At 34.6% G+C, this 13,502-nt stretch overlaps 1 protein-coding gene across 6 annotated transcripts in view; it reads left to right on the top strand.

Annotated features, from left to right (window-relative positions):
- CSMD3 (CUB and Sushi multiple domains 3) overlaps window positions 1-13,502 on the top strand; it is a 1,223,593-nt gene that overhangs the window by 1,161,568 nt on the left and 48,523 nt on the right. For all 6 annotated transcript variants that reach the window (XM_021090582.1, XM_021090583.1, XM_021090584.1 and 3 more), the window contains 2 exons: window positions 7,491-7,670; window positions 9,535-9,708. In XM_021090582.1, coding sequence (XP_020946241.1) covers window positions 7,491-7,670; window positions 9,535-9,708 — 354 coding nt within the window. The remainder of the gene's footprint in view (window positions 1-7,490; window positions 7,671-9,534; window positions 9,709-13,502) is intronic.

Raw genomic sequence — 13,502 nt, forward strand, 5'->3', positions numbered from 1 at the left:
TCTGTTTGACTCAGAAGGTAATGTTCTCAAGTACGCTTCATTTTCTCCATTTGTATTTTTCTTCCTTTTAATTTTCTTGCTTTATTTCCTATTTTCTCTAAATGATAAAATATGTTTGATGTGATATAAATATATGGCATTTCTTTAAGGCCTATGAAAATGTCTTGCTAGTTTATAACTTATTCTTCTCTTGCTTTTCCAGTTTCTCTGCATTTCCAATTTGATTTCTGCAAAGTTACATCAGTTTTTAATGAGCTGACCCCTTGTAAAATATGGTTTTGCTCAACAATACGTTTCCACTTAAAATTGAAATTTTCTCTTATCAATAATTTTTTGTTTATCTCAAGATGAGTATTCAGGACATTAGTACAAATAGTGTCAATAATATATTTTCAAATCTTGCAAGAGATTAAATATTTTGCTGTGATGAGTTGAAAGTAATAAATCAGAGTACTCTTAAATCGCCTATGTAATAACTGAAGAGGGGGATCTGCTAGATTTAGGACAATATCAATTGAAAGAGAAAATTGGGAGTTCCCGCTGTGGCACAGCAGAAACAAATCTGACTAGCATCCATGAGGATGCAGTTTTGATCCCTGGCCTTGCTCATTGGCTAAGAATCCAGCATGGCCATGAGCTCTGATATAGGTGACAGATGCGAGGTGGATCTGATGTTGCTGTAGCTGTGGTTTAGGCCAGCAGCTACAGCTCTGACTAGATTCTTAGTCTGGGAACTTCCATATGCTGCTAGTGTGGCCCTAAAAAAAAACAAAACAAAACAAAAAAAAAAAACAAGATTGATCATATACATGTTTAAATATAGGATGATTTGACTAGGAAAGAATAGAAATAAGCCCTTGAAAATTAGTAAAAGCCTTGAGACATCATTGAATAGATCATCCATTTATAGCAGTTAGAGGAGAGTAAAAATTAAATGTTTGGGTTTTTTCTACTTTTTGAAATAAAAATTTGATCACTTTAAGTGTCCCCCCACATACATCTGTTTTTTACTATGTTATTTCATTTTTTTATTTATAATAGTAGTATATATTTATCTCAAATGCAGTTTCAACGAAAGAGAGAACCATGGGTATAAGAGAATTGGATGACTTATAGATTCAGTTAATAAAAAAAAAAAAAAATTTGCAAAGAATCTACTGTAATTGAGCAATTTGGCATGTACTGAGAAGAAGTAGTTCAGTATGTGCTGGAGGCCAGCTCCAACAACCAGGTCCAGCAGCCAGGGTGTATACATCCCGATAGGAGATGGACAGTGTTGGCAAAAGAACGGAGACAGCCTCTTTGTCCCTTCTTTCAGAGCGCTGGATTGCTCAAACTTTATTGGCATAAGTGGTTAATTATATAGACAGTTTTTCACTACAGATTACATCATAGTGTTAAAGGTACATTGGTTAATTTTAGGCTTTGTTTTTTGATCACATGGTACAGTAGCAATATGTCATGTTTTAAAATCTTCAGTTTAACTAAATTTAGAGAGTACAATTCAAGGACAAACAGGCACAGCATATCATGTGGGAAAGAGGAGACCCAGTACAAACCATCTCATGGCCAGCCAATTCCCACAAGCTGAAGAAGTTACAGACACAAAAAATTTTGTCTTCAGACTAGTGTCTATCTTCAAAGTGTCCTTGGCAGGGAAACAGTATGAGAAAATACAAATCAACTTAGCCAGTTGCCACTAAAAGTTTCTAAAATCAAGGACAAAACTCACAGCTGGGTTTCTTTTGATCAAGAATAATATATGTCTAACTTCTATGGACTTCATTAAAATCCTAACTCTAAAGTTTACTGTATAACTGGCTAGTAGATAAACACTATGTTTTTAATTAAGTCGGATTTCAATAGGGGAAAGTCCTACAGGATGAAATTCTTCTTATATTATTATTGTAATTTTGTTAAGTCACAAATCACCACAGGAAAATAAGAATGGGAAATAAGAATAATAAGCAAATAATCAGGAAAGACTGAGGAAAACTGAATAACAAACAAAACAACAGGAAAGACTAGGTGAACTGAGAAACAATCCATGTTCTCCAGCGCAAACATGGAAATTGTTTTCCCAGGAAAGCCCCAATTCTTCCCCATAAACATCAAAATGAGAGCTGTATAACCTGAGGCCTGCCCTCAGCTTGTACCGTTCAGGCAGGCTTTTATCCTGTCCAGAGACCCTGTCGGCATGTACCATTCAGGTGAGCTCCCTTCCTTGGTTAGGAACCTGCCTTCAGGTTTTTCTGCCTCAGGCAAGGTCCTTTTTTTCTGATTAGGAGCCTGCCCTTGGTTTTGCACCATTCAGGCAAGCTCCCTTCCTTGGCTCCTTGTATTTTCTCGGCTCCCCACAAGTAAGGTCACACTCTGTTCTCTAGTATTTTAAGGCAGTGAAATATTTTGGCATTTCAAGCATTTTTGCCCTTTGAGAATTTCCCCCCAGGATGATTTGCAAATGTGGCTTTTATTTGCTTGATTGCCCAGCAGCAAAACATACACACACAAACACATGCACTCCATTTCTTGTTTAAAAACCTCTGTCCAATCACACATATAGATGTATCAGCTGTGATTTGCTTTGTCCATTGTCATGATTTTAGGAAATGTTTTTGGAACAAACAATTTAATAATGGTAACATCCCTATTTTCCCCTTCACATCTAGCCTTATTATAGATATTGGTGAAAGATAATGTTTACCACATAAATTCTAATTGCTAATATTCATCAACTTCAGGTTACAGATGAGTTTAGAAATTACACATTTAATTAATCTTAGACTAAGAGTATGGCTCAAAAGCAGGAACTCCTCCCTCTTTTCTACACCTGTCTTTCTGCATCTCTGGACGGTTCCTCATCAAAACCACTGCCAGTGCTAGAGTGTGAAGTTACCCCAAAATAACTAGTTTTCTCATGGGGGAGTAAGAAAATATCTTGAGATCAAGATCATGCATCCAAATATCATGAACACTTTGGCAGAGGAGTTATAAATGTTAAGGAACATCCATGGAACTAAACCAGTCTGGAAGGAAAAGATATTTGCCACAATACCAGGAAGGTTGTAAACAGTGCCCTGATTTTTTAAAATTTGGTGAAATTTTTTTTTGTACTGTTCAGACTGAGAGAGACAAATCTAAAATCTAAGAACAAGTAAATACTCATTAAAAACACATTTTTAAAATACAAAACTGCTTCCATATTAATTGTATGTAATCTTTACTTTTCACAAGGTGTAATAGGCAGAGCCAACTTTGGTACTCAGAGTACATAGATTTTGGGAAGAAGATACAATCTGTGCCAGGAGAGGGCTTGTCAAGTAAGGAGTAGCTGTCAGGTCTAAAAAATAAATCTATTTTATTTATGTCTTGGATTATTTTTTTAACCTCCTAGCACTTCTGCTTCAACAATGATGTGTCCTTCATCTGGCAAGTTTTGTCATTTGGGCCATGGACAACATACTTAATCATAGCCACTGATAAATGAAACTAAGGCTTTTTATTCTAGATAACCAGCACAGAAATGTTCCTTACCCAATCTTGTGTACCAGTCTGAGAATTCTCACAGATTTCTTTTTTGTGCAAGATAGATCAGGGAGATAGGCTAGTCTCACATAAGAGAAAGCTGGGGGCTATCCCAGAGTGAAACTGGGGTAAGAGGAGCTAAAATTATATGTAAGTCTTCTCAAGGAGAGAGAGTTATCCTTCAGTTCAGTGGTTCTCAAACACAGGTGATTTTGCTCCCCAGAGGATGCATGGCAATCTCTGGAGGTATATTTGTCTGTCACAGTACAGGCGAGTGGAGTGTGCTACTGGTATCTAACAGGTAGAGATCAAAGTTAAACATCCCCCATGCATAAAGCAGCCAAGAATTAATTGGTCCCAAATGTCAGTAGTGCCAGGGTTAAAGTTAAGAAAACTTAGATATAAAAAGGAAACTAACTTTTGCACTGGGAGATTGCATAGAATCAAAAGTGATACCAGGAAAATGGTTTAACCACCTTTCTGGAACTTCATTCTGCTACAGTGGAACTCTGTTCTGGGCTTGAAACCCAGCAAAGCATGTGTGTCCTAATGCCGAAGCAAGAATGTCCATTTCTGCATTGTGTCCAATAGGAAAACAGTAGAATAAATCAAATATCAGTCACAGAGGTTTGGTTACATGAATCATATTGCATGTATATCCATATAAGGGAATATCATATCATTAAAAACAAGCTACATGGAACAATTTGTATTAATATGTAAAAATGTTCATTAGATATTGAGAAAAATGAATTCTGTTATAGAAGTGTGGGTAATTTTATTTCAAAATGTCTATTTGTAATGCTCATTTAAGAAGTGAAAAGAGAAAGTAGTTTTGAAGTGGCACAGATTTGACTAGAATTATCACAATTACATCTCATATTTAGTATAGATATTATATATTTTACTTTTATCATAAATTATGCCAACTGGGCATCAATTACATGATAGAGGCTAATGATAAAAGCACCCACAAAACCAAATTCTCATTTTTCAAATAACATGTTTTGGAGAATGTGTGCTATTTAATCATTCCTTAATTATTCACTCATTTATTCTTTAAAAAATTTGCTTAAATCTCTTATGATGAGTCATACACTAGACTAGGCTCGGAGAATACAGTAGTATAGAAAGAGAAAAAAACTGTCTTCATGGAGTTTATTGGGATGTGTGTGTCTCTGTGTGTGTGTGCACACGCACATGTGCTTGCACACTTGTCCTATGTGCATAGGGATTCCGGTGACCTTAGAAAAGATTTTCTTGCATTAAACCCTGTTAGCGAATAACCACCTGTTGTTATGCACTTAGAATTATAGGGTAAAGCTGTAAAGAGCTACGACTCAGGTTTTGCCTAGACAAACCAAAAGCCTCTATTTTGTTGCTGAAAACAAGCTAGGGGTGAATGAATTGACTCGTGCAGCAGGTGCTATTTACAAAGATTGTTACTATTGAAAATGCCCTTTTACTGGCCTTTGCTTCATTAGGAAGCCTCCAAACAAATCCTTCTGAAGTCATTATCAGGCATTTCATTCATGATACTGCCAAGACATGCAGAACTTTTCCTCGGTGCCTCCCTCAATTAAACCCTCTGTCCTCGCTTTCTATGGCTACATCTCATCTCAGGTGCCTCATAAATGGATTAACTGTTCTTTGTCGCCAGAATTCTAATTCAATCTGTAAAATGCTGCCCCAAAAAACAACAAAAATTTGTAGATTCTCTCTTTAATTTTCCTTATTCTTAATTTTAGTCTAGATTAAAAATATAAAAATTACAAAGTAAAATAAAATAAATTGAAGGCTTAAACTCATTTTTATATGATTACAAATTTTAAAAATGCAAAAAGAAATGACATGTTGGTAAATGTGAGATTTTATTTCTTATCCAACTCAGTTGTATAATTTAAAAAATATTTTCCTCATCAATAATTAAAAGAACAAAAATCATGCTATATACAGAACTCTTATTAGGAGTCAGATGGAAACAAGCAAAGGGTGTTATCTCAGCAAACTCTTGAGCACTGTGAGGATTAGCAGGTGGAGTATTGTGAATATCGTTCTTTTATTTAAATGCTGTTATTCATGGCCTTCAAGTTTATGCTCAAGAGATTATAATAATATATCAGAAATCTTGACTTTCATAATTTTAATGGTAAATTAATAAAAATGTAATTTCATTGCCGTTAAGGACTTCCATGTGTTACTCTGCTTTTAATCTTTAACCCTAGACTTCCCCAATACTGGGAACTATTAATTAAAAATAAAAATGAGACAATATAACCTAGATTCATCTGTTAAAATTATGTATCCTTTTATTAAAAAAAAAGATTCCAAGGCAAAAAAAGAAAAAGTTGGGTATGCCATGTTTTTTCCTCCAGAAAAGGAAAAGTATAACCTTCTGTATTTTCCTTTTTCTCTTAGCTGCCAGAAAGCATTTAGTCAATCATACTTAAGTCAAATTCCTTAAAACAACAAGTGCTTTTGTGGCTTACATATGACCTTTGTTATGCTTTGTTCTTACGTGCTATGTTTAGACTTAATTCTGTTTTCTATGCTGTCTTCAGTCTTTTTGGAAAGTTTTTGTGTGACATCAACAATGAGAATAGTATATAATAGAATTTGGGCCTGGTTTATGTACTAATGCAATTGATAGAAACTTGTGCTCAAAGGGCTCCTGTGATTGGGGTTTAATGCTTTGTGATTTCTGTCTCAAAATTCTCAGTGATTTAATCTTTGAATTTTCATTTTGTAACTAAAGCCCACTGGGACAACGAGCATGTGCTAAGGGTTTTGAGGCTCTGCTCATGTGCAACCTGTCTCCCTACTGCTCTATAATTTTAAAATGGGTTATAGGCCTTTAGCTCACCACCACCTGGTGTGCCTGGCCCCGCCTGGCCTTCCCTGTTCCAACCTTGCTCCAAATCACTGATGCCTCTGCTCAGCTGGTTCATCCTGTCATCAGCAGAGGGAGGATCACATCTCAACCCCTTTGTGGGGACCTGGGTGCAAGCATGGATCGGGCTGGTTGGAGTTTTGTATTTTCATGGAGTCTTGAGGCAGAGCAGGGCAGCAGTTAACCCTATCCTAGACTGGCAATAATAACAAAGCATATTTGGCAAGCACTTGACAGTGACCTCGTACCCCCATGCCAGGAAGCAAGCATATTACAGAGTGGAGGCTGAAATTTCAGGGAGATTGTTCTTTCACTTGGGCTAGCAATAAGATGGTAGAAGTGGGAAATTGATTTCTCTGTGCCTAGCTGTGGCATTTTAATTTTTCACTAGACTGGGCCCACAATGTATGTATTACACCTTGATGTTGGTAAATTCAAATTTTATAGCTTATTCAGTCTTTCATCTAGTCAATAAAAATTATTATTTTTTCACCTAGAATTGTTTTAATTAAAAGGTATTATAATATCCACTTGAGTGACACTCTGCAAAAAATATACTCTTACTCCAGCAAGTCTGATAGAGATTTCAGTAGCCATATATAGGGATATAGATTTCAAATATTATGTTAAAAAATTTTTTTGGCCACATCCACAGCATGCAAGAGTTTGGCCCAGGGATCAAACCCATTGCCAGAGCAGTGACTCAAGCCACTGCAGTGATAACACCAAATCCTTAACCCACTGAGCCACTGGGGAACTCCACATGTTAGAAATCTTGATCCTATAGGATGGCTTCTCACATCAGAGTTGCCTACAACATAATAGCATGTTAACCTAGCCTTTTCAGTGTCTAAATGACAGTTTCTGAACCATATGGAAAGAATCTGTAATAACTAACTAATCATAAGCAGGAGTTGCCAGTATGTGGTTTCAATATGCTTATGTTTTATCATTAAAAATGAACATAGTAACTAATTTTCCCTACTTATGTATTAAGTATGCCGTATGCTTATTATTCCTCTCCATTAAATACATGCCACATTAACCATCTGCTCTTCTAATCCAATATTGATAGTAATCAGTTGTGAAGACCCAGGTATACCAGCCAATGGACTGAGATATGGAGATGATTATGTGGTTGGACAAAATGTTTCTTATATGTGCCAGCCAGGCTATACAATGGAATTGAATGGTTCGAGAATCAGGACTTGTACTACGAATGGCACATGGAGTGGAGTAATGCCAACTTGCAGAGGTATGACGAGTTCTTCAATATTTTAAGTGACAAACACTGCATATTTCCTTTATTAATATGCAGACTTAAAACAACCCTAAGTAGCATTTTTTGGTATTATTTTGCTTCATTTTCTTAGTACGACAAAATGAGTGCTGCAGTTTTTATTTTTAAACCATTTAGATAATGACATATAGAATTTTAAAATATTTTAACAAAAAGTTATATTTTATTGTAACTATAATTAACTATAATATAACCAAAATAACAAAAATATCAGTTCTATGATATGCAATGACAATCATTTATATTGATTGCTGAATATTTAAAATGAATTATAACCTTAATGCATTAGGACTTTAATTTGATGATCCACTTGGGTCAAGAATGGGGAGAAAGTTTTTCAAGGATGGGAGGAAATCTTTCTGTAATTTTAAAACAATCAGCCTTAATTGTAGAACTGTACTTTTTTTTTTTTAAAGAAGGACCTGTTTCTTTAAAGAATGTAATCTAGAAGTAATCTTTTAGTCAGTATAGGTATAGGTTTATACTTTATGCTATTTTTTTTCCATTGGAAATACTTTGTTTTTCTTTTTTACAACTTTTGGATTACTTGTGGAATACTGTAGATTCAATGTCAGTCAATTTATATTGTTTTATAATCATATTGATGTTTAGTCACCAAGTATTCTCATTCAGGAGCCTCTCTAAATGCCTGCAAATTGCCAGTTTAATATTTCCCTGATATATTGGAGTTCCCGTTGTGGCTCAGTGGTTAACGAACCCTACCAGGAACCATGAGTTTGCATGTTCGATCCCTGGCCTTGCTCAGTGGGTTAAGGATCTGACATTGCCGTGAGCTGTGGTGTAGATCGCAGACGATGCTCGGATCCTTTGTTGCTGTGGCTCTGGCTTAGGCTGGCGGCTATAGCTCCAATTAGATGCCTAGCCTGGGAACCTCCATATGCCATGGGTATGGCCCTCGAAAAGGCAAAAAGACAAAAAAAAAAAATTTTCCTTGATATAATCCATACAAAAGAATAATTCCAATGTCTTTATCTTATTGATTACACAGTTTCCTAATCAGATCACTGTTAAGTATACAGTTAGTATTCGAAGCTATATGAACAGACACTTTGTGTTTTAGAAATTATATTTCATATATTATTAATTTATACTGATAATAACGATGTTATACAACTCCAAAAAGTTATTTTTTATGTTGCTAATTATCAAAATAAAAACATTCGTCATTTTTAGATTTTGTAATTGGTACTCTTCCTTTCATCCCTGTCACCTCATCCAACTCATCTTTCTTTGAGAACTTAAAACAATTTTTAAAAAGAATTTTTAAAAATTGTATAATTCATTTAAATAAATTTTAGCATATGAATCTAAGTGATTAGTAGGACCAATTTGGATTTGAATAAGATATATGATCTGTGTTTTCAAAAATATCACAGAATTAATTCCAAATTCCTTGCAACAATGCTAATACTGTATATAACCAAACAACCCAGCTCCTCAGTCTATTTAAAGGTCATTAGAAAATAATTTTATATAAAACCAATAATTTTTCAGTTGTAGTATACTGCATAGAAGGTCACCCTCTATTTTTCTTCCCTTCGATGTCAGACAGCTTGTTATTTTGTAAGAGAATCTCTGACAACCAGTAGCCATTATGTTGCCAAGAAGTAGTTGTATCCTAGAGGGATTAATTCCAGGGATGTTTTAGGAATACGACCAGGAGAATAAAACTTGTCACACTACATTGTCCTCCAAAAGGTTAAATTAGCACATATGCTTATTCTAGTGATATTTATTTTTTTAAAAACACCCAGGGTTTTTCAACAGCTGTGTCTAATCACTTTTAATGTAATTACAGCTGTTACCTGCCCAACTCCTCCCCAGATCTCTAATGGAAGGTTGGAAGGAACAAATTTCGACTGGGGCTTTAGCATTAGCTACATCTGTTCTCCAGGCTATGAACTATCCTTTCCTGCTGTTTTGACCTGTGTAGGAAATGGTACCTGGAGTGGGGAAGTACCACAGTGCTTACGTAAGTATAATTTTCACACTTAAAATTTATATTTCCCCATTTTTCACTTATAGAGCTACTTTACTGAGATTACAGATGTTACATATTTTTTTCAAATTTTGCTAGAACAAATATGAAATTGTTAAACTCATTCCCATGCATTTTTAATATTCAATTAAAAATCAGCATTTACCAATGTAACTATTTTTTTATGCAATCCAATTATAATGTTCCTTTTGCTCTGAATCTAAATTTTAGGTGAAACTGCTTTGTTTGCAAAAACACTATACATTTTACTTGTCTTGTTTTTTGGGACGATGTCCTCTACTCAAGTTTATATTCCTTGCAGATAGATACTTTTGGTTTTGTTCACTACTATATCTCTGGTATTGATAACAAACTTAGAATGCTATAGTAATTAAAATAGTACAGTATTAATACAGGGAAAGAAAGCAAACCAATGTTAGAATATAAAGAGAACAGAACCATTTATTGATATTTGATGTAGGACAAATCAGTGGGGAAAGGCTGGACATTTCAATTAATGCAACAAGGCAATTAGTTTACACACATTTACACAAAAACATAATCTTTATCTCACAGCAAATAACAAATCAATGTCAAATTTGTTAGGGATTTACATCTAAAAGTTTTAAACATTTAAAGACTTCTAAATGACCTGGGAATAAAAGAGAATTTCTTAAAATAAGATGCAAAAGCTCCAGCCATAACTGAAAAAGTTGAAAAAATAAGCTACATTATAAATTTCACATTTCTCATTATCAAAAGGCCAATCACAAATAGGGTAATATAGTCAATATGCATGAAAAATAGCTATAATATATAGAATATATAAATATTTCCTAAAACAAAAAAGACAAAACGCTAAAGTGGGCAAAAGACATGTATAGTTGTCTCTTAATCAAAGGACTGAAAAAAATGACTTTTTGATAGTTTCTGTTGTTGAGGATGTGTAGCAGTGTAACCTATTTTATGCTCATGATAGATATGTAAATTGACATGATCATTTACAAATGTTGTTGCTGTTATATTATACCTTTAAGATATGCAGAGTCTATGGCCTAGAAATCGTATTTCTAGGTATATGTCCTACATGAATTTTTTGTACATGCACAAAAGGAGATGTGTACAAGAATATTAATATCAGTATTGTTTTTAGTGGTGAAATTAAACAATTCAGTGCTTAAGTGTGTGTATGAATATAGCCAAATTATCAAGAAATGTATGGAAATTAGAAATGTAGAGTTCAGGCTTAGATAAATTCTGTCATCCAAGGCTGGAGAAAAGGGCTGTTTTTATCTGAGAGTGAACTCATAAGGAGTTTGAACAGTATTGGAAATTTTTAAGTTGACGTTGAGTTTATATGTAGTCATTTTATAACAGGGCATCCATCTATTTATGTATATATATCCTTTTGAATGAATCACATTTTAGTATAAAATACATGTTTAATATATATATTTAGAGTTATGATTATAACTGAAGAATTATTATGAATTCTTTGGCACAGTTTATTTGAAGAGCTTCCTATGAAGTAATTACAAATTCAGGGCATGTATAACACCATACTGCTGACCCATCTGATCATATCACATTCACTACAGAGAGAGGTATTACTAACCACTAGTACTGAGTGTAAAGATAAAACTGATTTACTTCTGCAGTTGTGATCTGTTGGACTGCAATTTATGCAATATCTGAAGAAGTACTTTCTAGATAACATGATTTATTAGAATAAATATGTTCCAATGCCTCAAGGTTGATGTCGCACAAATTGGCCCTTAAAATTCTGATTCAATCTAAGGATCAATCGGGACCAATATTTTTTAAATGACATTGGATATTCTACAGCTACTTCAGAATAGATAGGGACAAGAAGATAATACAAAGATGAGTTTATGGTAAATTACGTTTGATATGAATGAAGAAAATCTGTAAAGTTTCTTGATATAGTATTTTATTTTGGGTTCTATTAAAATGCAAATAATAAAAATACTATCAACATTTAAATTGTATTTTTTATATTTTTATTTTTATTTTTTCATTATAGCTGGGTTATAGTGTTCTGTCAATTTTCTACTGTACAGCATGGTGACCCAGTTACACATATGTGTATATCTTCATCAGAAGTCATTAGACATATTTCCCAGTGCTATACAACAGGATATTATTGCTAATCCTTTCCAAAGGCAATAGTTTGTATCTGTTAACCCCAAGCTCTCCAACTACCCCACTCCCTCCCCTTCCACCTTGGCAACCACAAGTCTATTCTCCAAGTCCATGATTTTCTTTTCTGTGGAAAGGTTCATTTGTGCCTTATATTAGATTCCAGATATAAGTGACATGATATGGTATTTGTCTTTCTCTTTCTGACTTACTTCACTCAGTATGAGAGTCTCTAGTTTCATCCATGTTGCTGCAAATGGCATTATTTTGTTCTTTTTTATGGCTGAGTAGTATTCCATTGTGTATATATTCCACATCTTCCTAATCCAATCATCTGTCCATGGACATTTGGGTTGTTTCCATGTCTTGGCTATTGTGAATAGTGCTGCAATGAACATGTGGGTGCATGTGCTTTTGCAAGGGAAGTTTTGTCCGGATATATATCCAAGAGTGGGATTACTGGGTGACATGGTAGTTCTATGTATAGATTTCTAAGGTATCTCCATACTGATCTCCATAGTGGTTATACCAACTTACATTCCTACCAACAGTGCAGGAGGGTTCCCTTTTCTCCACACCCCCTCCAGCATTTGTTCTTTGTGGACTTATTAATGATGGCCATTCTGACTGGTGTGAGGCAGTATCTCGTGGTAGTTTTGATTTGCATTTCTCTAATAATCAGGGATGTTGAGCATTTTTTCATGTGCTTGTTTGCCATCTATACATCTTCCTTGGAAAAGTGTCCATTCAGGTCCTTTGCCCATTTTTCAATTGGGTTGTTTGCTTTTTTGCAGTTGAGTTGTAGAAGTTGTTTGCATATTCTAGAGATTAAGCCCTTGTCAGTTGCATCATTTGAAACTATTTTCTCCCATTCTTTAAGTTGTCTTTTTGGTTTCCTTTACTGTGCAAAAGCTTGTCAGTTTGATTAGGTCCAATGGGTTTATTTTTGCTTTTATTTCTGTTGCTTTGGGAGACTGACCTGAGAAAATATTTGTAAGGTTGATGTCAGAGAATGTTTTGCCTATGGTCTCTTTCAGGAGTTTGATGGTGTCTTGTCTTATATTTAAGTCTTTAAGTTATTTTGAGTTTATTTTTGTGGATGGTGTGAGGGTGTGTTCTAGTTTCATTGATTTACATGCAGCTGTCCAGGTTTCCCAGCAATGCTTGCTGAAAAGACTGTCTTTTTCCCATTGTATGTTCTTGCCTCCTTTGTCAAAAGTTAATTGACCATAGGTGTCTGGGTTTATTTCTGAGTTCTCTATTCTGTTCCATTGGTCTATATGTCTATTTTGATATCAGTACCACACTGTTTTGATCACTGTGGCTTTGTAATATTGCCTGAAGTCTGGGAGAGTTATGCCTCCTGCTTGGTTTTTGTTCCTCAGAACAACAACATATAAAAAAGATCATACACCACTACCAGGTGGGATTCATCCCAGGTTCACAAGAATGATTCAACATATGCAAATCAATCAACATCATATACCACATTAACAAAAGAAAAGTCAAAAACCACATGATCATCTCAATAGATGCAGAGAAAGCATTTGACAAAGTCCAACATCCATTCATGACAAGAACTCTTACCAAAGTGGATATAGAGGGAACATACCTTAACATAATAAAAG

Source organism: Sus scrofa, chromosome 4, assembly GCF_000003025.6.
Source record: "Sus scrofa isolate TJ Tabasco breed Duroc chromosome 4, Sscrofa11.1, whole genome shotgun sequence".
Classification (NCBI taxonomy): Eukaryota; Metazoa; Chordata; class Mammalia; order Artiodactyla; family Suidae; genus Sus; species Sus scrofa.